The sequence below is a fragment of the Dichotomopilus funicola genome (assembly GCF_033296635.1).
Source record: "Dichotomopilus funicola strain CBS 141.50 unplaced genomic scaffold C8A04scaffold_47, whole genome shotgun sequence".
Lineage (NCBI taxonomy): Eukaryota > Fungi > Ascomycota > Sordariomycetes > Sordariales > Chaetomiaceae > Dichotomopilus > Dichotomopilus funicola.
Genome location: NW_026944068.1, coordinates 230,024 through 252,827, shown reverse-complemented (window position 1 = coordinate 252,827; position 22,804 = coordinate 230,024). Strand labels below are relative to the sequence as shown.

At 56.4% G+C, this 22,804-nt stretch overlaps 6 protein-coding genes across 6 annotated transcripts; 3 read left to right on the top strand and 3 right to left on the bottom strand.

Annotated features, from left to right (window-relative positions):
- Nucleotides 1-1,391: 1,391 nt before the first annotated feature.
- Nucleotides 1,392-3,120, bottom strand: C8A04DRAFT_30217 (putative cytochrome P450; the record flags this gene model as incomplete). The annotated part of the gene is made up of 3 exons (XM_062781294.1): nucleotides 1,392-1,822; nucleotides 1,892-2,228; nucleotides 2,302-3,120. 3 exons carry the CDS (start codon nucleotides 3,118-3,120, stop codon nucleotides 1,392-1,394), a joined length of 1,587 nt encoding a protein of 528 aa, XP_062635629.1.
- An 875-nt stretch (nucleotides 3,121-3,995) lies between these two features.
- On the top strand, nucleotides 3,996-4,923 carry C8A04DRAFT_13450 (NAD(P)-binding protein; the record flags this gene model as incomplete). The annotated part of the gene is made up of 4 exons (XM_062777719.1): nucleotides 3,996-4,513; nucleotides 4,576-4,626; nucleotides 4,687-4,786; nucleotides 4,849-4,923. 4 exons carry the CDS (start codon nucleotides 3,996-3,998, stop codon nucleotides 4,921-4,923), a joined length of 744 nt encoding a protein of 247 aa, XP_062635628.1.
- A 671-nt stretch (nucleotides 4,924-5,594) lies between these two features.
- Nucleotides 5,595-7,523, bottom strand: C8A04DRAFT_30215 (uncharacterized protein; the record flags this gene model as incomplete). Its single annotated transcript, XM_062781293.1, has 3 exons — nucleotides 5,595-6,873; nucleotides 6,946-7,146; nucleotides 7,246-7,523. The coding sequence occupies 3 exons, from the start codon at nucleotides 7,521-7,523 to the stop codon at nucleotides 5,595-5,597; spliced, it is 1,758 nt and encodes a 585-aa protein (XP_062635627.1).
- Nucleotides 7,524-9,832: 2,309 nt separating this feature from the next.
- Nucleotides 9,833-11,074, top strand: C8A04DRAFT_30214 (uncharacterized protein; the record flags this gene model as incomplete). The annotated part of the gene is made up of 2 exons (XM_062781292.1): nucleotides 9,833-9,938; nucleotides 10,101-11,074. The coding sequence occupies 2 exons, from the start codon at nucleotides 9,833-9,835 to the stop codon at nucleotides 11,072-11,074; spliced, it is 1,080 nt and encodes a 359-aa protein (XP_062635626.1).
- A 675-nt stretch (nucleotides 11,075-11,749) lies between these two features.
- On the bottom strand, nucleotides 11,750-12,744 carry C8A04DRAFT_13414 (Alpha/Beta hydrolase protein; the record flags this gene model as incomplete). Its single annotated transcript, XM_062777701.1, has 2 exons — nucleotides 11,750-12,535; nucleotides 12,637-12,744. The coding sequence occupies 2 exons, from the start codon at nucleotides 12,742-12,744 to the stop codon at nucleotides 11,750-11,752; spliced, it is 894 nt and encodes a 297-aa protein (XP_062635625.1).
- Nucleotides 12,745-13,541: 797 nt separating this feature from the next.
- Nucleotides 13,542-21,221, top strand: C8A04DRAFT_30212 (lovastatin diketide synthase; the record flags this gene model as incomplete). The annotated part of the gene is made up of 5 exons (XM_062781291.1): nucleotides 13,542-14,070; nucleotides 14,180-14,297; nucleotides 14,374-19,912; nucleotides 20,000-20,308; nucleotides 20,379-21,221. 5 exons carry the CDS (start codon nucleotides 13,542-13,544, stop codon nucleotides 21,219-21,221), a joined length of 7,338 nt encoding a protein of 2,445 aa, XP_062635624.1.
- Nucleotides 21,222-22,804: the final 1,583 nt, after the last annotated feature.

The following is a 22,804-nucleotide window of genomic DNA, read 5'->3' as shown; positions in this document are numbered from 1 at the left end:
CCTAACCCTAACCCTAACCCTAACCCTAACCCTAACCCTAACCCTAACCCTGTTGAGGTGCATTTTGGCTTCACCCTGCGTGGACCGCTCCATTTCGGGCGCGGGTTTTACCTGTGTAACGGAACCAGCCTCAATGACCCAATCCTTGCTGCCACCGGCGAGGTCATGCGACTGCCTGTGCTGGTATCTCTCTTCGACCCGAGGACTTCCATTTTACTGCCACCCCTAGACTGGGACAAAAACCCCTGCGATAAAGTCCAAGAGGTCCTGAGCGCTATATCTATATAGGAGTATGGGGTTATCTTCCACTTTACCATTGAGACTAGAGACAAGAAACTACATGGGGAGGAATTTGAGTGGAGGAAATTGAAAGACAAGGAAGAGACCACCGGGGCAAAAAAAGGGAGCTGGTATAGGCTCTACAGATCAGATTTACTCGCCTATTTTCTTTGACGCATCTATTTACCCTTGAACTGAAGGGGGCTGGGCAGACGGGAGAACTCGGGGATCGGTGGGCTCTGACGGTCGTCATAACTGCCTTGGCCATTTACTTCTTGCGCCAGAATGGGAAGACTCACAAGACTACCGTCAAAGCTGCGGAAAAGTTTCTTTAAACCAGGTGTGTGAGATACTGTTGTCAACTTCCCGAAGGTTGAGTTACCATGTAATGAACGACCAATAATTAGTCTTCTTTTTGGATGGGAGGGGAGGTCCCCGACAAACAACACCTCTCAACATTGCAAAGATGGCTTGGGTAGTGTTAGCTGACGGCCTGTAGCTTTTTGCTCTGTGTATTTTCCATCGGGCTGCAAATGATCGTTTCCCCTCTTCCTGGTAGATGGTGCGTCGTTATTAATCCCTGGGTGGGGGGTCGTTTGACCCGAAGTCTCCCAATCCCGGCCCAATCGTCCTCGAGGGAAGAGTTCTGTAGATTTTCGGTCCCATTGCTAGTGAAACCAGAAATTGCAGTTTGCCAATTCTCACCGGTTCCCTGGATCACTGACTGTCGGTGGATATGTATATGAGCAGCCCGGGGCTGTGGTGCGTCAACGAACTTAATAAACCGAATCACTCATTGAATCAGTCCATTAACAGGAGCAGCGCTTAATTAATTAATTTAATTAATGCTAGCAATCTCTGGTCGTCCATTGTCACTACGGCGTCATGGCAACCGCCGCGTCTCGCAAGAAATTGTACTAAATCATTCAGACATACTAATATATTTATCGAGTCACAACCCTTCATGGACAAACTATACTCTCGTAGTTATATACGGGTCCAGCTATTACATTGATGTTGTACTAGCACATCCTCAGCCACAGTTCGATCCGCCCTCGGCCTGCTCCCAAAACCTCGAGGTACCTACAAATCTTGTCCCATCATGGTCAGAATCACCGCTTAACAATAACCCTCACTCCCTTGCTGTCCCTCTTCGGCATGGGCATCACAATATCTAAGACAAAATCCGCATCACTCCGCGTTGTGTCGAACAATTCAAGGTCATGCCGGCGAAAGATGGTGGCGATCGCGACGTACAATTCCATGTAGGCCAGCGGCATACCGAGGCAAACGCGGGACCCACGGCCAAATGGAACCAGGTAGTTGGTCAGTGGGTGGCGGCCGCCGGGGCCGCGAGCGTCGTTGAGCCACCGCTCGGGCTTGAAGGCCAACGGGTCCGGGAAGACTTCTGGGTTGGTGTGCATGTGGTACGCATCCATGCCAACGGGGATGCCGGGGGGGATCACCCAATCCTTGAACTTCCAGGCGTGAAGGCGGTTGACACGCGGGATGCGCTGGACTTGGCCATAAGAGACACGGAGACCTGGGAAGTTCAAACAATGTCAGAGAATCAATGGGGTAACTATGGTGGTGGATATGTTTTGGTACGCACTCTCCTGGACGACGCCCATCAGATATGGCAGCTTCTCCAGCTCAACCCACGGCAGGATCTGACCCGGATCGGGCATGGCCTCGGCCAGCTCGGCCTTGAGGCGTGCTTGAACCTCTGGGCGGTCAAGTATGTGGAACGTGGCCACCGTCAACGTCCACTTAGTCGTCTCCATGCCTGCGCCGTTCAGGCTGACCGCCTCATCGGTCAACCGCTTGAGAGTCAGCTCTTGAGGGGGCAGGTTGGACGCGAGGATATCGTGGAAGATGGTGATATCCTGCGAGTCGATACTCTTTTGGTTCCGACCGGCCAGAATGTCCCTAATTTGCTGACGGGTTGTCTGGGAGGCGCTGGTTAGCCTGTCTGTTCCATGGCTAAGGATTTCCTCCCGCGGTTAGGATGGACAAAGATACCTCGCGGAATTCGAGAATTGGCTTGAAGGGTGGGATGATTGTGCCCAAGATCCAGTCCGGGATCCAACCCATCACGTCGACGAGTATCTTGAAGTGCGCATTCCAATGGCCCGCCCAGATGATGTTTTGCATTCCGACAGAAAGGGGGGACTTGAAATCAGGCGCCGCGGAACAGTTCACTGGGCGGCTGAAGGCCAGATCCGATGTCACATCGATTGTCATGCTCGACCACATGTCCGAGACGTTCAAGACCCGGCCCGTTCCAGCGTACTCGACCGAGAGACGGGATGAGATGCGCTCGATGGTTTCCGAGATCTTGGGATTCAGGTTTCGGATGCGCTGCATCGAAAAGAAGGGCGCTAGGGCGGCCCGGCGGGCGCGGTGCAGTTCGGCTTCCGTGGTGCTGAATGTGGCGTCGGGGATGCCGAAACGGTACTTGAACTTGCCGGACTTGTCCATGGGCTTAGACGGTGTGCTGGCGCCATAGACCTCGTTCCAGAAATCCGGATCGTCAATGTGCACTTCATCGGGGTTGACTCGGACGATGGGGCCGTACTTCTCGTGCATTTCCTTCACCTTCCACGTAAACTGACCACCGCCGCCCTTAGAAAAGAGATCATACCAAACTTCATACCAATGCGTCACGGCGGCAAGCTTGGGGCCTGGGAATCTTGCAAGTGGGCTAAAGTACAGCCGGTAGATGGCCAGGCACACACCGTACAAGAGATAACCCAAGCCAAGGATGCCGGTGATCTGAAAAGTGTTGAGGTTGGCAATGATGTCGGGCGCCGCGCGCACATGTTCCAGCAAGGCGCCCATGGTGACAGTGACAGGCGTTGGGTGTTTTGCAGCGTTGAGAGGTCGCGCGCAAGCTTCTCTTCCGGGCAACGCTGGGCCTTGTTCTGGCGTTGTGCCATGTTAAAGGCCCGCATTGCTCCTCTAGATCCGAGTACGAGTCGACAAGGCCTGACTTGAACACCAAGATGACATTGGAGTCGTGGAGTTGCGTTTCCTGGACCTGCATATAATCCAAGTAGATGCACATAATACAAGTACGTCAGCTTTCGTGGCTGATGCTTGACAAAGTACTTCTCTAAGCAGCGAACAGGAAAGGACTGCGATGCTCCACAGGCGTAAACAAAACAAAATTTATCGCATCGATGGGTGTGTAACGTTATCGGTGCAACGTCATGGCACATGCATATGCATGCTTACTTGCATTGCATGTCCCGTCTCAAGCCCTCAAATGGATATGACCAACAGGGGCGGGGTGCGGAATCAAAACGGGTTCATCAGACGGAGGCGCTTAAAAAACAGTGCAAACTGTTGGATGTTGGTCTGGTTATGGGTGACCGGAACCGCAAACGAACCGAGTGTGCGTACTGTATATCACGCATCGGCAAATTGCGCTGCGACCTTGTTTGCGACTCTCTGTGACTCTGCTTAGAAATCGATCGGGAGCCTCAGAACGCAAGGGAGGGCGCGAAAAGCGACGACTATTAACAACACCTTTTTTTTTAGCCAAAACCCCATGCCTGGCTGCCAATCTCGTGGCGGAGTTAGATTTGACTCTTACCTCCAGCTCTGACATTGATTGCCATTGCCGTTCAAGAGCTGAACAATACTCCGATACTCACCCACTCAAACTCAACAAAAGATAAGCTAATTAATTACACCGCAACATATCACACACCATGACTATCGTCTTCATTACTGGTGTTGGCAGGGGTATTGGTCGGGCCCTCGTCGAGGCCTACCTTGCCCAGCCAAACACCACCGTTATCGGCAGTGTCCGCAACAAGGCCGATGCCAAATACCAGGAGCTCCAGAACTCTCCGGCCGCCAGCGGCTCTAAGCTCATCCTGGTGAGCATCGAATCGTCTTCCCAGACGGACCCGAAGCAAGCGGTCGAGGAGATCCAGGCCGCCGGCATTGGCCACGTCGACATCGCAATTGCCAACGCCGGCTACTCGCCGCCGTTTGCGGGCGCCGACTCAGTTGCGCTCAAGGACGTCGAGGAGTCCTTCCGTGTTAATGCTCTTGCGCCCCTCGCTCTGTACCAGGCCCTCAAGCCCCTACTCGACAAGTCCAGCGCACCCAAGTGGATAACAATGTCATCAGCCGTCGGATCCATCACCAACATCGAGCTGTATGGCGTGTCTGGGTTGATTTCGTATGGTGTGGCTAAGGCGGCACTGAACTGGATTACCGTGTAAGTAGTACCGTGATGCCCATTTCTTATCCAGGGACAGTGGCTAACTCATTCCCCTACAGCGCTGCTCAAGGCGCGGATAAGAACCTCATCGCCTTCTCGGTCCATCCTGGGTAAGCTCAATTTGTCTTACGAAATACCGGACATTACCCGCAATACTAACATCGACACAGCCTGGTCCAGACGGACATGGGCAATGCCGGGGCTCGCGCGGCCGGCTTGGAGAAGGCCCCCGTGACCCTAGAAACCGTGACGTCCAAGCTCCTCCCTTTTGTAAGTCGCGTTGCGACCCTACTTTCCCCGTCCCTTCTATCATGGCACTAACACAACAAAAGATTGCGGAAGCCACACGCGAGAAGACTTCTGGCAAGTTCTTTAACCTCGATGATGACACCGAGCTCCCATGGTAGAACAGTGCTTCCTCCAGGTGGGACAGGGTATGGCCCTACGGTAACAGGTTCATAAGAAAATGGAGTGAATGGTATCGTCATTGTATGCACTTTCTCCTCACATTTCAGAGAGCATCTGAAGCTTTCCAGTAAGCAATAGAAGTCGGTGCCTGCTGGTTATTCTTCATATATTAAACATCGAACCATCTGCTTGTGCACTTGTTGTAACTGGACCTTTTGGGTTCACCGATCTTTGGGCCGACCGTAATTACCACCTTCGTTAAGGAAACCCTTTAAGCTATTACGTCTGAATAGTTTTGTAATAATTATGCGCGACGTAAAAGGGTTCACAGCAGTATTTTTGCCAGTCTAATTAATTTGTTTATCAGCACTTCAGTGAATATACCTACCCGGCACCCTCCATTTCAGCATCTAGTTATTTGGGCTGTGAAGGACGGAGAGTAAGTACAACAGACGGATCAAGCGGTCAAATAATTACCGATTACATTGTAAATGATACAAAGCTTCAAGAGAAAATAGCACATCATCTACCCATCTTTACCTAATTCCCACCGGCTCCGCCGTCCCTCTCAGTAGTCCCCGCTCCCTGAACATCGAACACCATACCCCCCACACTTTTCTTTTTTGGTTTCTTTTTTTTTTTAACAAAAAGTCTCTTCTCCCTATGGTTACTATTTCCTACACAACCTCCCCTGCCCATCCGCGGCCCATTTCTCACTTCCCACGGCCGTCAACCCATACAACAAGCCTTCGGGATCATATCGCGCCTTGATCCCCTTCAGCCGCTCATAGGTCGATCCGTAAAACACGTCCTGCCATCTCGGTTGTTGCCAGTTGGCCTCATTGCCGTACGCGCCGGCGCCGGGTGTGACCGCCTCGAGAGTTGGGCGGACCACCTCCAAGTATTCGGCTTGGAGCGGCGCGGCGTCGGCCCACGACCGGTGCCAGTCCCACATGGAAGTGACGATCAGGCTGAGGTAGACGGAGGCGAACGCGGGTGGCGCGGCGTTGGGCGCAATAGGCTTGGCCAGGCGCGCCGCAGACTGCGTGTTTAGCGCGGTGAGGGCAACGACAAACCGCTCGTTGGCCATGGTGCTGCGAAGCGCGGCGAGGATGGCGGTAGCGTTATTGGCCCAGTTGCTGCGGGAGATGAAGCGGCCGCCAATCACGGGGGGAAGGGTGATGGCCTCGGTGACTGCCTCGACGTTGGCGGCGACCAAACCAGCGTAGGTTGAATTGTGTGTTATGACCAGGGATATGGCCGAGCTGGTGAGGGCTGAGTTTGTCTGCGATAAGGCGGTCAGGAGCGGGGCGAGGAGGTTAGCGAGGTCGTGTGTGTCGGCTCCGGGCACCATGAGGCCGAAGATGGAGAATATGGAGTGGGTCATGGACACCTGGGCGACGGCGCCGTGGTCGTCCACGAGAGGTTGGAGCTGGGAGAGGAGCACGCCGACCGAGGCCCAGAAGGGGTCATCCCCGCCGACGGTGGTAGTGTTAAAAGAGAGGCTAGCGAGTGCGATCTGGCCGTCGGAAAACACGCGCGATGTCATGGAGATGACGACGCCGTAGGTGCCGCCACCACCACCGCTCAGCGCCCAGTAGAGATTCGAATTTTTCGTTGGTGTCGCAACCAAGCGCTCCCCTGTGGGGGTCACCACCTCCCACTCGAGCACGTTGTCGGCACCAAGACCGTAAAGTCCGGATAAGAATGAATGCCCGCCTCCCTGAGTGTAACCGCCTGCGACACCAACGGTCGGGCACGAACCTACCACGAAGCGGTAGCCATACTGGGCTGCAAATTCCGCGGCCTCCTTGCCGTTCACGCCAGCGCCAATCTTGATGGCTGGGCCGCGGTAGTACGACGTATTGTAGTGCTGGACGAGCTCTTTGTGTTGTAGGTTCCGAGTCCAGAGGGAGAGTGCGCCTTTACCGGTGCTTTTCCCAAAAAAGCTGCAAAAGGTAGTATCTATCAGTAACGGGATAATCTTAAAACATGATAAAAAAAGGAGGGGTTGATCCTACTCGTGACCCGTGTTCTTTACCACCAAGCGAATATTATTTTTCCTCGCGAATCCAATGCCCGCGACCACGTCGTCGGCATTACTGACGCGGATCGAGTAGCTTGCGTAGTTGCCCAGGTCGCACGGCGTGGAGCGGTCACTAAAGGCTACACACGACTGGTTCTGGAACCAAGGGGTCATAATCTCGGCAGGCCGTGTGGTCCTATGAGAGTGGAGATGGGCGTGCAAGCCTGCGAGTCAGCCTCCGTTTCCATCCAATAAGTTGTGAGAGTATAGGTAGATAACAGGCTGATGCGCTTACATGACAATCGCGGCATTCCATTGCCCCTCAACCTGGGCACATTCCTCGGGCGAGAAGGTCGGGTCGTGGCAGACCTGGGCGATGGGGACTGTGGCGATCAGCCTGCCGTCCACAGTGGCATTCAGGCGATCCCATTCCGCGGACTTGGGCCAGCGTGCGTCACCGGGGATGTTTCTGCAGGTGCTTTGGTGGGGAGCAGGACTGGCGACAGCGGCGGCCACCCGACCCACGATTAGACCCACAACCACGAGGCCGATATTAACAAGAGACAGTGCCATGTTTTCCTCGAGAGCGCAGGAACGCCAGAGCTAGGCTACATTGTGACCATGTGAAGGAGGATGATCCGGGGCCAAGGTTATGTACATTCACTCTCTAACCTGCCCCCTGACCACAAGGACGTCAATCTACGAGGCTTTGCGCCTGGCTTCCTGGTTGCCTCACTTCAACTCCGGACTATTCTGGGAATGCTTATGCCGATGCTGGTTCCTGAACGAACTCATGGCTGCGGCGTGGCACCATTTACCTCTGGTTGAATCGTGGCTTCCGTCAGCCATTGGCGTTTGCGCCGATGGCGACGGGATCGAGCGTTAATCAGGTTAGGGCAGGGGTGAGTACCATTGTATGGGGTGAGCTCAGGGGTTTGTTGACGCTGGCCATGATGTAGCATCCGCCAAGGTTACCTCTTCTTTACCTCTTCTCCGTCTCATTCTAGCGCCCGCACGGAATATTTCCCGAAGAGGGCATATCCCTTCCCCGGTAAGTCTTTCCATGAGCGCCTTCCATGCGGGCATGTGGGTTCGGCCCAAGATTAACGTTAACCGCACATCCATCGATCCGACGCATGAAATCGGCGCCGAATGTGCAGATAAGCGTTGCTCCCGTAAGCATATAGTGGGGTCAGCTTTTTCGAGCCAATAATGCGCGCAGGCTGGCAGCAAAAAAGTCTCTCAGAATTAGCAATGCCACCGATCAAGATGCTTGGCGATCATTAGCTCGTGAACTCCCACCGGCCCGAACCCGTCGATGGGCCCGGGGACCCTGGTGTGGATCGATCTCGGAGAGCTCAGGCGGAATGTCAGGGCAGAAGACACCCGGGGAGATCGGATCGACTCCCGGACGCGGAAAAATATGACAAGATGTGGACTTTCGTGCTTCGGAGACAGGCAGCTTACTTGGGATGGGGGGAAAGACGCCTCCAGTACGAAGTACGACACTGCGGTGGCCGGCAAGGTCGGTAGCCTTATCGTTTGGCTAGATGAACCATGGACTCATCTTATCAATGGACAAAAGTTGGTTGGATGTCTCCACACTTGCAGTCTCCACTACAAGCGCTGGGGAAGCTGAGACGCATTCCGGGGGCTTCAACAAAGACCTTCGACTTCGAGGATCGTCCGCTCTGTTTACATGAGGAATCACAAGTTGCTGCACGTCCAATCCATGCCCGAGACCACCGATGATATCGCCTGGGTCAAGCCCAGTAAGCTTACGATCCATTCGACCCTCTTGGCCCCCATGATCCATCTGCAGCTCCTTATCCAACCCAAGACTCCATCCCCACCTCTACTCCAACGCTGGAAAGTCACGACTCGCAAAATAATTAAATCACCAACACGGCTCAACACATCCGTGGTGCTGCAACGTGAGCAACGCACTTGTCGGACACGTGCCATGGCGAACCCTGACCCGTTTTCGCCCAGTTTTCAGCTTTCCACCGCAGGGCGCAGACTGCGACATCTTCACACGAGAGCGCCCGTCCCATGTGAGGAGGCTGAAATATATGTCTACCTGCGGTGTTAGGACCCGGGGAAGCGAGTACGCGGCACGTGCGGTTCGGTGTGGCGACAACAGTGTCGCGGAGGTGCTCTGCCTCACCCAGGCCCGCCCTGTGATCAGACAACGGTACATACAACAGGTTTAACAGGAAACGAATTTCACACAAATGCCATCACAAATGCCACGCATATCCTCGCATTCCGAAACTCTCGTTCGCCAGGGGTTACATCCATCAGTCCGCAAGTTGTTCGGCACCTTCGGCTGGATTTAGCCCCCGATCTGACGCTGGGCAACGCCGCGACTTTTATTACTGCATTTGTGCCGGAGTCTTGGACAGAGTTCTCGCCCCGGGGGTCGGGCTTGAGGCCGCTGCGCACGCTGTTCGCTGACTATGCCGGAAGGTCGCTCTGCCCGCTTGCGTACGTATACTAACCACTCAAGAGCCAACGTTTAGAAGGGTGGTGTTTACTTTGGAGTCTTGAAATGTTATGCACATACCCCACATCGTTCACGTTGCCTTCATGTCTCGCCTCGAAACCACCCCACTCCCTCCACCCCCTTGCAGCGCAGCGCAGTGGCGAAGCTGCAATGCTGCATGTACTGCGAATGTTCGGAGGGTTCGATCAAACGGAGCATTTATCAATGATAATTCCGCAAAATGGCGAGATCCCGCTTCTAGCTTGTTAGCATTTGTAAACATGCAGCCAGCACGGAACTGGACCGAATGCGTTGCGAGAGGCTTGCATAAGGATATACGCATTGCCCTGTTTGATCAACCATACAAACATGTGTACATACCTGACGACAAGCTACTATGAACACCAGCGAAGCTGAAGACGCTAGGATTATTGCGCACACAAAACCATCAGTCTCAGAGCGCCGCCGCCTGCAGAACAGACTCGCACAGCGTAAATTCAGGGGTAAGTGAATTGATAGTACTTCGGCACCTGGCTCTCCAGATGCGGGAGATGGGGAAACACACAGTCACACAGACACACAAACATTCATTCACCCACACACACATCCCCACATATACACACCCCTCCATGCACGCCGAAAGCATCCGCTAACGCCGTCCCCAGAAAGGAAAGCACAAAAAAAGAAACCACAGACGGAATATCCAGAAGACGCCGGATCCGGCCAACCATGCGATCCAGGCGACAGCGAGGCTCACTACGAGGTAGGCAGCCATGAGTATACGGGGGACATGGACGGTTACTTTCAGATCGACAGCTGCTACGACGAAGTCGCGGCCTTGGCGCTTGCTTCGCTTGACCACGAATCAGCGTATATGGCATTGGAAGCTGGGAGTTACCAATTTGCAGGCGAGAGCGTACACCCAGACGACGTAATAGCAACAACCCAAGCTGAAGATCATGACCCCCACCATGCCAACTATATCCTCCCAGTCGCCTTCTCGTTGGACGACTCGCCGACCGCGTGGACGCCATCCTTACAAAGCAGAAGCAGCTCCGTACCGCACCAGCTGTCGGGATACCAGACACCTGCTACCCCCGGCAGCGTTCTACCCACCATCTCTACCCCATTCACGAGCAACCTCGAAGATGACAACCCTACCAGCCCGCAGCCGCAGTATCCCCCCGCAAACCCGGCAGCTTGCCGAGTCATCCCAGACCACCACCTGCAGCAGCAGCAGCAGCAACACCACCCGCAGCCAACATACGACTACCACGACTACCACAAAATCGTCACCGCAACCACAGCCGCCAAGCAAACGGCAGCAGCGCCTCTCCTACATGTAGCCACACGATCCCGCAACCGGCGCATCATGATGACGCTCCTCAAGCACGGCGTACCGCCCAATGAGCGCGACGAGCTAGGCCGCACGGCCCTGCATGTGGCGGCATCTCAGGGGGACGAGTCGCTGGCAGCGCTGCTGCTGCGCTACGGCGCGGACCCGGCCATCTGCGACCTGCGGGGCCAGACGGCACTTTACACCGCGGTTGAGGGGGGTTTTGGCGAGGTGGTCGAGTTGTTGCTAGAGAAAAGCACTGCGACAGCCGACAGTCTTAGGTATGCTGCTGGAGGGGGGTAGCGAGGCGGAGAGCAGTTAGTAGGTGGGTGGGAAGGAGGAATTTGTAGTGATGTAGCGCCAGTGTTAACGAAGGGTGTGATTGCGCAATGAATCCTTCTTGTTGCTTTTTGTAAAATTAGTTTCACAATGTTGGATCCGAGATCGGGGACTCCATGCGGATTATGCCCCGGGACCGAGGGAAGGGCCGAGGGGGGTCAAGAGACCGCGACGAAAGATGTATGTTGATTATGGGTTGATCTTTAAGTTAATGTGCATAACCCCACAGCGCGGTTTGTCCTTCCCCGGCCGCCCCCCCAAGAGTAATCAAGAAGTTGGTCTCGTATATTTGCAGGAGACAATTTCGGCTGCAGACGGGATGGACAAGTCGACGAGCAGTGGAGCCTAGTTGCTACTGTAAACCACGCTGCACACGAAGGTCCGGCCGGCCAGTGCCAAGCGGGCGAAGGGCAGGCACAGTTTGCTTTCATTTTTTGTTTTTTCCTCGTCGTCACATCTCGTCACCCTAACACGTTTGAGTCAAGATAATAGATAAAAAGATCATTCAAGGTTAAGAATGCGACAGAAAGTGTCTAATAACGGACACTAATTAATTGCAACAAATTTTTGACTTTTTATTTTATTTTTCGCAAACGACCCATCATCAGCACATCAATCTAGTATCTATCTTAATTCCATTCACCCCATATGGTCGCGAAGAAATTGGATCTGGCCGTCCAGTACCTTCAGCGCATCCTGCCCGCTCAAGATGTTCATGTGGCCCTTGTCCGGAACACTGAGCATCTGCTTCGGCTCCTTGAATACGTCGTAAACCAGCGTCTTTTGCAGGCCCGCGGGCGAGACCAGGTCTTGTTCGCCCGTGACAACCATGACCGGGGTGGGCGAGACATGGGGCATCAAGCCAAATGGCTGAAAGGCAGCGATGTGGTAGTAGGTACTTAGCGTCGTCTCGGCCACAAACGTCGGCTGCACCTCGGCGGCCCTCGAGATGATGTTGTAGACGTCCTCGACGTCGAAGCCCGTGCCGAAGCCGGCGGGATGCTCGCCGTCCTCGGTCAACATGGGCAGGCGCACCGGGTTGTTGCCGGCCAGGCGCGACTCGCGGTCCTTCATGGACTTGGCGAGCACCTGTTTCCACTTGGTGAACTCCCAGATGGTAAGGGGTGAGACAGCGACGACGGCCTTGGCCCGCTTGTCGAGGGCGGCAGCACAGAGGGCCACCATCCCACTGAACGAGTAGCCCCAGTAAGCAATGCGCTTAGGGTCAACGAGCTGCGACTGGTGGTGCTTGAGGTATGTGAGGGCGTCGTGGTAGTCCTCAACGTTGCGCAGCGGGTGGGCCTCGTTGCGCGGCTCCCCGTCGCTGGCACCCATGGTGCGTGGGTCGTAGCTAAGGACTGTGAAGCCCGCAGCGTGGAAGTATTCGGCGACTTCCGAGATGATCATCTCCTTGACGTTGTTGAACTATTTGGGGGCCTTGTCAGTCCGTCGCTTCTCGGGGCCATGTCCCGGTCCACGCTTCGCTCGTCGTACACATAATTATGCATATACATAGGCACACATACCCCTGGTGTCATGATGATTGCGGGCCCTCTCTGGGCAGCTGGGAACAGCCACCCTCGGAGCGTTAGCCCGTCAAGCGTCTGGAATTCGACATCTTGCCTGCCTCTCATGACGGCGACCTTTTTGTCTTCCTGTTTTTCCTTTTTTTTGTGTGTATGTAGGTGAGTGGTTGGGGAAGAGAGGAGAACAGCGAAAAGAGTTGGGCAAGGGTTCCTTGTGCGAGAATGAGACGAGGGAGTGAGCAGAATTAGTCCAGGGCGGGAGAGGATTCGACAGCGGGCCGTTTAGAACGTGTTCCAATGTTGTGCTTGCCATTTTGGCATGGTTTTGTTCGCCCCGATGATAACTTTGTGTATTTTGCTCCATCCGTTGGACGCCCGTTGCGATTGCGCCGGGTCCAAAAGGGGAAACAGCCTTTGCATGCATGTAAGCAGTGGTACGTTGCAACGTACGGAACTGTCGCTTACCAGAGACGACCGAGTCCTGGGCGTTTGTTGTTGGCTCATGCAGATTATCTCCAGATTATCTCTCGGCGAGCGGCAAGGAGCAAGGTAAGTAAAAGGTAGGAATAAAGCTTACTACTCTACCAAGCTGCAAAGTAATCATCCCCAGTCCCCTGTCGGTTCGCAGCTCAGCCAGCCTTCGACCCTTTGTTCTCAGCGGCCAATGGCCTTTACCAGAGGACGTTCGGCTAGGGTTCAGGGCTTGATATTTTGATTCAAAAGCACAGAGTACAGAGATTGGGCTTTGGTTTGTCACGGACCCGTGTTACAAACCGCCACTCCTGTATTTATAGTCAGAACCAAAGCCGACCGCCCGCTCGCAGCCCACCTCCTGGTTCCCGAGTCTTGTACTTTGCACGTGGTGTTCTAAACTCTCGATTTTACTACGAGCAGCAACCAGCACCATGTCTCCCAGCACACTGGCCAGCCTCACCAGCACGAGCAGCACGAGCCCGGCAGACTCCGCGTTCACAAGCAAGTGTACGAGCGATGATGGACTCACCGGAGTGCCTATCGCCGGGCGCGGGCCCGTCGACGCAGGCCATCGCACGCAGGTGCCCATCGCTGTAGTAGGCATGGGATGTCGGCTGCCGGGCCACAGCAACTCGCCAACGCAGCTCTGGGAGTTTTTGCAGCGTGGTGGGGTTGCTAAGAACGAGCCACCGGCCTCGAGATTTAGTCTCGGCGGCCACTACGACGGCACTCGGCGGCCGAGGACGATGAAGTCACCGGGCGGCATGTTCCTCGAGGACGTGGACGTGGCTGAGTTTGACGGCCAGTTTTTCAACATCAGCCGGGTCGACTGCATCGCTATGGATCCGCAGCAGCGTCAGATTCTCGAGGTGGCGTATGAGTGCCTCGAAAGCGCCGGCATCAGTCTCCAAAAGCTGAGCGGCACCACAACGGGTGTCATTGTTGGCACCAACTTTATCGGTGCGTCGTCTCTAGTTTCTAGACTCTGGAGGAGGGTGGTTGGGGAAGACAAACCAAACAAGCTTCCCGTTAAGGGTTCAGGGCTAACATGAACATAACAACACATTAGACTACGGGGCGATTCAAAACCGGGACCCTGAAGACCGGGCGGATTCCATCACGATCGGGTTAGCGTCGTCGATCCTGAGCAACCGAGTCAGCCACTTTCTCAACGTCAACGGCCCGAGGTATGTAGATGATGCTTGGGTTAGGGTTAAGGCTAGAGTTAATGTTTGGATTCTCGACTGACCTCCCCTTGAACAGCATGACGATCGACACAGCATGCTCGGCGAGCTTGGTCTCTGTGGACGTAGCGTGCCGCTACCTCGACAGCTTCCAGGCCGACGGCATGATCGTGGGCGGCGCCAACCTCTGGCTCACGCCGGAGCACAACCAGGAGGTGGGCATGATGAACATGACGCAGTCCGGCTCAGGGCGATGCCACAGCTTCGACGCCAAGGGCGACGGCTACGTCAAGGCTGAGGGCATCAACGTGGTGTACCTCAAGCGTTTGGATGACGCCATCCGCGACGGCGATCCGATCCGCGCTGTGCTTCGTGGCACAGCCGCCAACGCATCAGGCCGCACGGCTGGCTTGGCTAACCCTAGTCCGGACATGCAGGCCGCGGTGACGAGGACGGCGTACAGGAACGCCGGGATCGACGATTTCCTTGCTACGCAGTTCCTCGAGTGCCATGGCACCGGCACGCTTGCGGGAGACCCTGTCGAGGTGCAGGGCGCAGCGTCCGTGTTCTCGGCCGGCCGCAAGCCCGGTCAGGAGCTTGTGATTGGGTCCATCAAGAGCAACATTGGCCACTCGGAGGCTGCGGCGGGTATCTCGGGCCTCCTCAAGGCTATCATGGCCGTCGAGCGTGGTATTATTCCCGGAAACCCGACGTTTATTACTCCGAACCCCAAGATCGACTGGAAGACGTCGATGGTCCGGGCCACGAGGACGTCCATCAAGTGGCCGGGTAGTGGCCCGTTGTCGTCACCAATCCGCCGTGCCAGCGTAAACTCGTTTGGTTTCGGCGGTGCCAATGCCCACGCGGTTGTCGAGAATTATTATTCTGTCGACGCCCTGAACCACGTGTCGTCGTACAAGCAAATTACCACCAATTTCTTTGACGATGATGACGAAGACAGCGATGACGACAATGATGACAAGGAGGGCGGGTTTGCCAGACCCATGGTGCTGGTGCTTTCGGCTAACAGCCAAACATCGCTCAAGGCCAACGCGCGAGCGCTATCGTCCCACCTCCTGAACCCCATGGTCTCTGTCGAGAGGGCCGACCTGGCGTACACACTATCGGAAAGGAGGAGCCGACATTACTACCGCGGATTCGTCGTCTCGCGGTCCGCTAACCCCAAGGGCAGCATTGGCGAAGAGGCGCTCGTTACGGGTAAGCAAGCCTCGTCGCAGCCCAAGATCGGCTTCGTTTTCACGGGCCAGGGCGCGCAGTGGCCCCAGATGGGTGCCGAGCTTGTCAGCTCATTTCCGCGTGCCAAGCGCACCATCGAAGACCTCGACGAGGTGCTGCAGGCGCTCCCAGAACCGCCCAGCTGGACGCTCCTGGAAGAGCTAACGGCGGTCCGCACCCCTGAGGCGCTACGCCAGCCCGAGTTCTCGCAACCGCTGGTGACGGCGCTGCAGCTCGCACAGCTGGACGTGCTCAACAGCTGGGGCATCCGGCCGGTTGCCGTCGTTGGCCACTCGTCGGGTGAGATCGCCGCAGCGGCCGCGGCCGGGCTCATGACGTATGGCGATGCTATCAAGACGGCGTACTACCGCGGCAAGGCGGCCAAGTTAGCCAAGGAGGCCACGACGGCGGCCAAGGAAGCCGAGCCGGTCGGTATGCTTGCTGTCGGTATCGGTGCCGACGCTGTCGAGCCCTTCCTCCGCCCGGATGAGGGAAAAGTCCAGATCGCGTGCTACAACAGCCCCAGCAGTCTGACTATGTCCGGCACTGCGGCGGCGCTCGGTAAGCTCTGTAGCCGGCTGAAGGAGGCGGGCCACTTTGCCAGGATGCTGCTCGTCGACCTTGCCTACCATTCCGATTACATGGCTGAGATCGGAGACGTGTACGAGCAGCTACTGCTACGGGACGAGGACCTCTTCCGGCACCCTAACCCTGACACCACTAATACCACCATCGATACCACAAGCACCGGCGTGCGCATGTTCAGCTCTGTGACCGGCGGCCTGCTGCCGCCAAGCGATCGGCCCGACGCAGTGTACTGGAAAACCAACATGGTGTCGCCGGTCAAGTTTGACCACGCGGCATCGGCCCTGCTCAGGGACGCAGACCATGGAGCCGACTTCCTCATCGAGCTCGGCCCTAGCAACGCTCTCGCCGGCCCCGTTGGGCAAATCAAGAAGAACATCGGAGGTTCTACAGACACACCCTACACATCGGTTCTCAAGCGCGGTGCCGACTCGACGCTGGCCATGTACGATGCAGCCGGCCGTCTGTTCTTGGCGGGCGGTGATGTCGACTTGGCATCTGTCAACGAGGTAAGCCAGCGGAACGCCAAGGTGATTGTCGACCTCCCCGGCTACGCTTGGGACCACTCGGTGCGCTATTGGCACGAGACGCGGGCCAGCTCCGACTGGCGGTTCAAGAAGTTTATCAACCACGACCTCCTTGGCTCCAAGGTGCCCGGCACCCCTTGGCAGACACCGCTGTTCAAGAAGGTGCTGCGTGTGGCCGACGTGCCCTGGCTGCGCGACCACAAGCTCGGCAGCGACATTGTGTTCCCGGCTGCCGCATACGTGGCTATGGCTGTGGAGGCTGCGTTCCAGACCGCCATGGTCACACAGTGGAGCGAGCAGATACCAGCCCGGCACCGCTTCCGGCTGCGCGATGTTAAGCTCCTCCGTGCGCTCGTGCTGGACGAGGCTGTCGAGACCCGGCTCACACTGTCCCTCAGCCCCATCCGGGGTGGCTCGACCAGGTCCTGGTTCGAATTCCAGGTGTGCTCGCAGCAGGACGGCCTCCCCGTTGACCCTGTGCACAGCACCGGCCGTGTCTGCGTCGAGACCGACTACGAGGATACGCCGGCAACCGCCGAGGAGGTCGCCCCTCTGCAGCTGGCTACATCTGCCCAAATCTGGTATAAGGCCCTAGCAGACCTAGGCTACAAGTTCGGCCCGTATTTCCAGAAGCATAAGATGGTCGAGGTCACCATCGGCCAACGCAAGAGCCGATCGATCGTCGACCTCGAGGCTCCGCCGTCGCACCCCGGCGGACAGTCTACCTACCCGCTGCATCCGGCTGTCATGGACTCTTGCTTCCAGGCCGCGTCGCCTGCCCTGTGGAAGGGCGACCTTCCTAGCCCGGGTGCTGCGGTGCTCGTGCCCAAGCTGATCGATACTATTGTTATTGAGGGGTATAACCCTCAGCTCCCTGCTGAGGGCGTGGCGCTTGCGTCGGCGAGCTTCCTCGGTGTCGGTAGCCCCGAGAACCCGCGAAACTATGCGACCAATGTCAGAGTCCACAATCCTCTCGACGGTGGCTTCCTTTTCGAGATGCGTGGCTTGTCCTCGGGCGAGATGCAGACGGCCGACAACGACGACGGTAACGACGGGAAGACCAGCCACACGTTCACCCGCCTGACGTGGAACGCTGATGTCGACCTCTTGATGTCCAGGACCGACGACGCTGTTGCGCGTGACTGGTTCCAGACCAAGACTGCGGCCGACCTGGTGGACGCTGTAGCACACAAGACCCCTGGCCTCAATGTGCTGGAGCTCAACCTGGACGTGACCGATGCGTCCAGCCTGTGGATGACGAGCGATGGCCATCCGAACCCGGTTCGGGCCGCGGCTTCGCAGTACCACCTCGCTGTCCGTGAGGCCAAGGTCTTGATCCAGGCCCAGGAGCAGCTATCTTCCCGCACACCGAGCCCACAATTCCACCTCGCGAGCGCTTCCAAGCCGGCGTCCGTAGCGGCCGACACCAAGTTCGACTTGGTCATTGTCAAGGGCGGTCCCGAGGCCGGCGGCGTGGATGAGGAAGGGCTCCTGACAAGCCTGACCGAGTCGGTCCGCGAAGGCGGCTTCATCGTGACCAGCAGCTTGGGGTTCGACGAATCTGGACTGGGCCGCCTTGGGAAGCACTTTGCTCTCGCCGGCAAGAACACGACCATCTGCCAGGTCAAGGCCGCTGCGACTGCAACCACGGAAGGCACCACACCAGACAGCGAGCCACGCCCAACCATCGTCCACGTTAGCTTGTTCGGGTCAGAAATCCAGGCCCAGCACGAGCAAGCTACATCCAACATACTAGCCGCCGTCTCGGCCAGAAACCAGTGGGACATCAAGACACTAGCTAACCCCGTCGAGGAGATCACGTCCGAGGAGACGGTCGTCGTGGTCCTCGACGAGCTCTTCGCCCCTGTCATGGACACCCTCGATGCACGCCAGTGGGACATCCTCAAGCACATCACAGGCCGGCGCTGCCGCCTCTTGTGGCTCACCGCCGGCGCCCAGCTCGAGGTCGAGCACCCTCTACGGGCCGCCATCGTCGGCCTGCTGCGTACCATCCGCGCCGAAGAGCAGCTGCACCTCTCGACCCTCGACCTCCCAAGCACGTCGTCCACTGAGGCTACCGCTTCGGCCCTCTCAGCTGTACTAGAGAGGGTCCTGCTCCCCTCGGGCCCCTCAACCGCGACGGACTACGAGTTCGCCTCGCGCAACGGCATCCTCCATACGGCGCGTGTTCTCCCTGACGTAGCGCTCACGCAGCTCCAGGGCAGCGACAACGTGGCCACGGCGGACCTGCACGCTTCCGACACCCTCGTGCAGCTGCGGTGCGAGCGCCTGGGGAATGTCGACTCGGTACACTTTGCCGAGGCGGAGACCGAAGTCGCTACGCTGGCCGACGACGCCGTCGAGGTCGAGTTGTACGCGGCCGGGCTGAATTACAAGGACGTTGTCGTCACCATGGGCATCGTGCCCGGCGACGAAACCCAGCTCGGCCATGAGGCCGCCGGCATTGTGAGGCGTGTGGGCAAGGCTGTGACTAACTATTCCGTTGGAGAGAGGGTTGTGGTGTTCGGCAAAGGGACCTTTGCCAACCGCGTGAGGACGACTCCCGCGAGGATGCATCGGATTCCCGACAGCATGTCATTCGAGGAGGCCGCAACCATGTCCGTGGTGTACCTCACCAGCCTATACTCGCTGTTCGACGTCGGCAAGTTGTCTGCCGGTAAGCGCGTGCTCATCCACTCGGCCGCCGGCGGCGTCGGCATCGCGGCCATTCAACTCGCGCGGTCCGTTGGGGCCGACGTGTTTGCCACAGTCGGCACACCCGAGAAGAGAGAGTTCCTCCGGTCCATCTTCGGCCTGGGCGACGATCGGGTGTTCAACTCGCGCAACACCGACTTTGGCGATCAGATCCTGGCCGCTACGGCCGGCGAGGGCGTCGACGTGGTCCTCAACTCGCTAACGGGAGACATGTTGGCCGAGTCGTTCCGCATCCTACGCGACAACGGCATCATGGTCGAGATCGGCAAGCGAGACATTCTCGACCGCAACGACCTCCCCATGGCCCCCTTCGACCGCAACATCTCGTTCCGCGCCGTTGACTTCTCCCCCGAGCGTGCCCCGGACGCCTTGGTGTCCCGCCTCTTCTCTAAGCTCTTTGCCCTCCTCGAATGGGGTCATATCAAACCCATCAACCCCATCCACCGTTATTCGTGGACTGATATCCCGGCTGCCATCCGTTTTCTGCGTGCCGGTAAGCACATTGGCAAGATTGTCCTATCCGACGGGGGCGCCGAGGCCAAGATCCAAGTTCCCGTAAGTTCTCTTTTCTTTCTCATTTCTTTCTCTCTTTTCTCCTCCCGCTTTTCTGGCTTTAAAAGCTGACACCCCGGGCTATTGCAGATTCGGAAAGCTCCTAAGCAACTCACTCTCCGAGACGACGGCAGTTACCTGATTGTTGGAGGTCTCCGTGGCCTTTGCGGCTCGCTCGCCATTTACCTGGCCAAGTCAGGGGCCAAGCACCTAGCCGTCATGTCGCGCAGCGGGTACAATGACGACAAGTCCCGCTACGTCGTGAAACAGGTCACCGCTCTCGGCGCCCACATCGATCTCCTGACCGCCGACGTAACCAATGCCGCACAGGTCGACGCCGCTTTCCGCCAGACCAAGGTCCCTATTACCGGTATCATCCAAGGCGCCATGGTACTTCGGGTACGTTGAACCTGACACACTGTCCCTGAGTCCCTGATTCCGTCTCTCTCTCTGACCAGATAACCCACAGGACCGACCGTTCGACTCGATGACACTCACCGAGTACCACGAGGCATTTGCCTGCAAGGTGCAAGGCACCTGGAACCTGCACAACACTGCCGATGCCCTCGGTCTCCAGCTCGACTTCTTCACCCTCCTCTCCAGCATCTCGGGCGTAGTCGGCAACCGCGGCCAGGCTAATTACGCAGCCGCCAACACCTTCCTTGACGCCTTTGCCGAATACCGCCGTGCCCGCGGCCAGGCTGCTTGCTCGGTCGACCTAGGCGTCATCGAAGATGCCGGTGTCATCGCCGAGAACTCCAAGCTTCACGAGCAGTTCGACCCTCGCGTATTCAAGGGTATTAACGACGGTCTGCTGCGTAGGATTTTATGTCTCTCTCTTCTCCAGCAACAGGACGGCACGGCCAGCCAAGCGCATGCGCAGATCATCACAGGCTTGATCGCTTCCCAGCCGGCCGACTCTCTCCTCGCAGGCGACGCCCGGTTTTCAGCCCTCTTCAACAGCGCCCAGGAGGGCGGGGGCAACAAAGTCGGAGGAGGAGGAGGCGATGCCGACGTGCAGGCGCTCCTAGTCCTGCTGCAGAGCAAGTCGGCCGATCCCGCCGCACGCCTCAAAGCCACCGTCGAGGTCGTCAACGGCTGCTTCGTGCGCATGCTGCGACTCGCTGAGCCCATGGACCCAGCCCGCCCCCTATCCGTCTACGGCATCGACTCGCTGGCCGCAGTCGAGGTCCGCAACTGGGTGCGCGCCCAGCTCGGTGCGTTTGTGACTACCTTGGATATTATGAACGCCGCGAGCTTGACTGCGTTTTGCGACAAGATTATCGCAAAAGTGGCCGTGTCCGAGAGCTGAGGTGAAAACGAACGATGTGGGAAACAGTTAGAAGAGCTTGTCGTTTATAATCAATTCTTGTTTTGCCTTTCCGGTGTTGTGGGAGTCATTGCCTTGCGATTTTTGGGGGGTATTACCTATAAGGGAGGTTGAACCGAAGTTAACGCATCTTATAAGCGAGTGACGTATATAAGCGAGTGGCGCACTGATAAGGGCTCTACTGACATTCAGTTGTCACACTAAGAGCTAATTCCCGGTTTAATCCCAGGTGTTAGTGCTGTAGCAAAATTTCAGTGCAACCCTTATCAGTGCGTCACTCACTTATATGCGTCACTCACTTATATGCGTCACTCGCTTATAAGATACGTTACGGTAATTAGGAAATTATCTCGAGATCACAGACTGGGGGCTGGACCCACATGGTGGGTCCTCTTGCGGGGTTCTCAGAGCTGTTGGCATGGAAGCTGAACCAGCAGGCAATTGGACATTTAATCCTCCTCAAGCTCCTACAGACAAACCAAACAATTGTGTTTCATTTTTTTTGGTTCAATTTGCTGCATTTCCCCCAGCGCGGTAGAGGGTGATCCTGCACCAACTGGTAGATATGTAAATAACCCCCTCATCAATTACCCACTCTTGCTTTTCTAATTAATTACTGTTACTCTGTTCAATCTGTTGCCAGGCCACCCACACCTCGAAAAGTCATTCCACACGCCCTCATCCCCAGGGCGCCCTTCTGATCATTTTTCGACCACACCATGTCAGGAAAAAAAAGACGTGCCACAATATGATGGGGAAGGGTCTGCAGCGGCGCAGGCTGGTACGAGAGTGCGACGTTCTGTCTACCTCGAAAAGTTGGCCGCTATACCTGCGGATTACCTTTCCCAACGGGACCCACCTCCTCCGCCGTACAAATACAAACCCATCTACTACTTCTTCTACGACACTCACCCCTCAGCAATCAAAGAAGTCCTGGGCCTTGAAAAGGATCCGATACTACGAAATGCTAAAATCCTGGGCTACACCCTGAAAAGCTGGGGTAATCATAAAACCATGGTTCATGGAGAGCCCGGAGAGCCCGTGACAGGTCATGCGTTCCTGGTGCGGTCTGTGGAGGACGAGCTGAGGCTGGCGTACCATGAGACGAGGGCGTTTAGATTGATGCCCTGTTGGGTTAGATTTACTGATAACCCGAAGGATAACGATGAGAAGGAGTTTGGTATGACCTTCGTATACACAGGGGGCAGGGATCACCTCGAGCAGGGCGTGCGCTTCGACTGGTCGTTATGGGAATGTCAGATGATGCTTCGATTGCCTCCATGGTGGAAGAAAGGAGCGGATCCAAACGTACCCCAGAAACTGGGGCCTTTGACGCATCGGGAGTGACAAACTGGATGGACCTAGGCACTAGTATTATTTGATAGTCACTCAATGGAACCAACTGTAACCAACGGTCGTTCTAATTAATTACTTGAAGGCAATTGGTTCCAGTATTAACTAATTCTTCGGCTCCTAACATTACAAAGTTCACATCATGGGTCTTCAGGTGAAACGCGACCTTCCATCTCATTTGAAATTAGCAACGTCCTTTTGTCCTAATTATA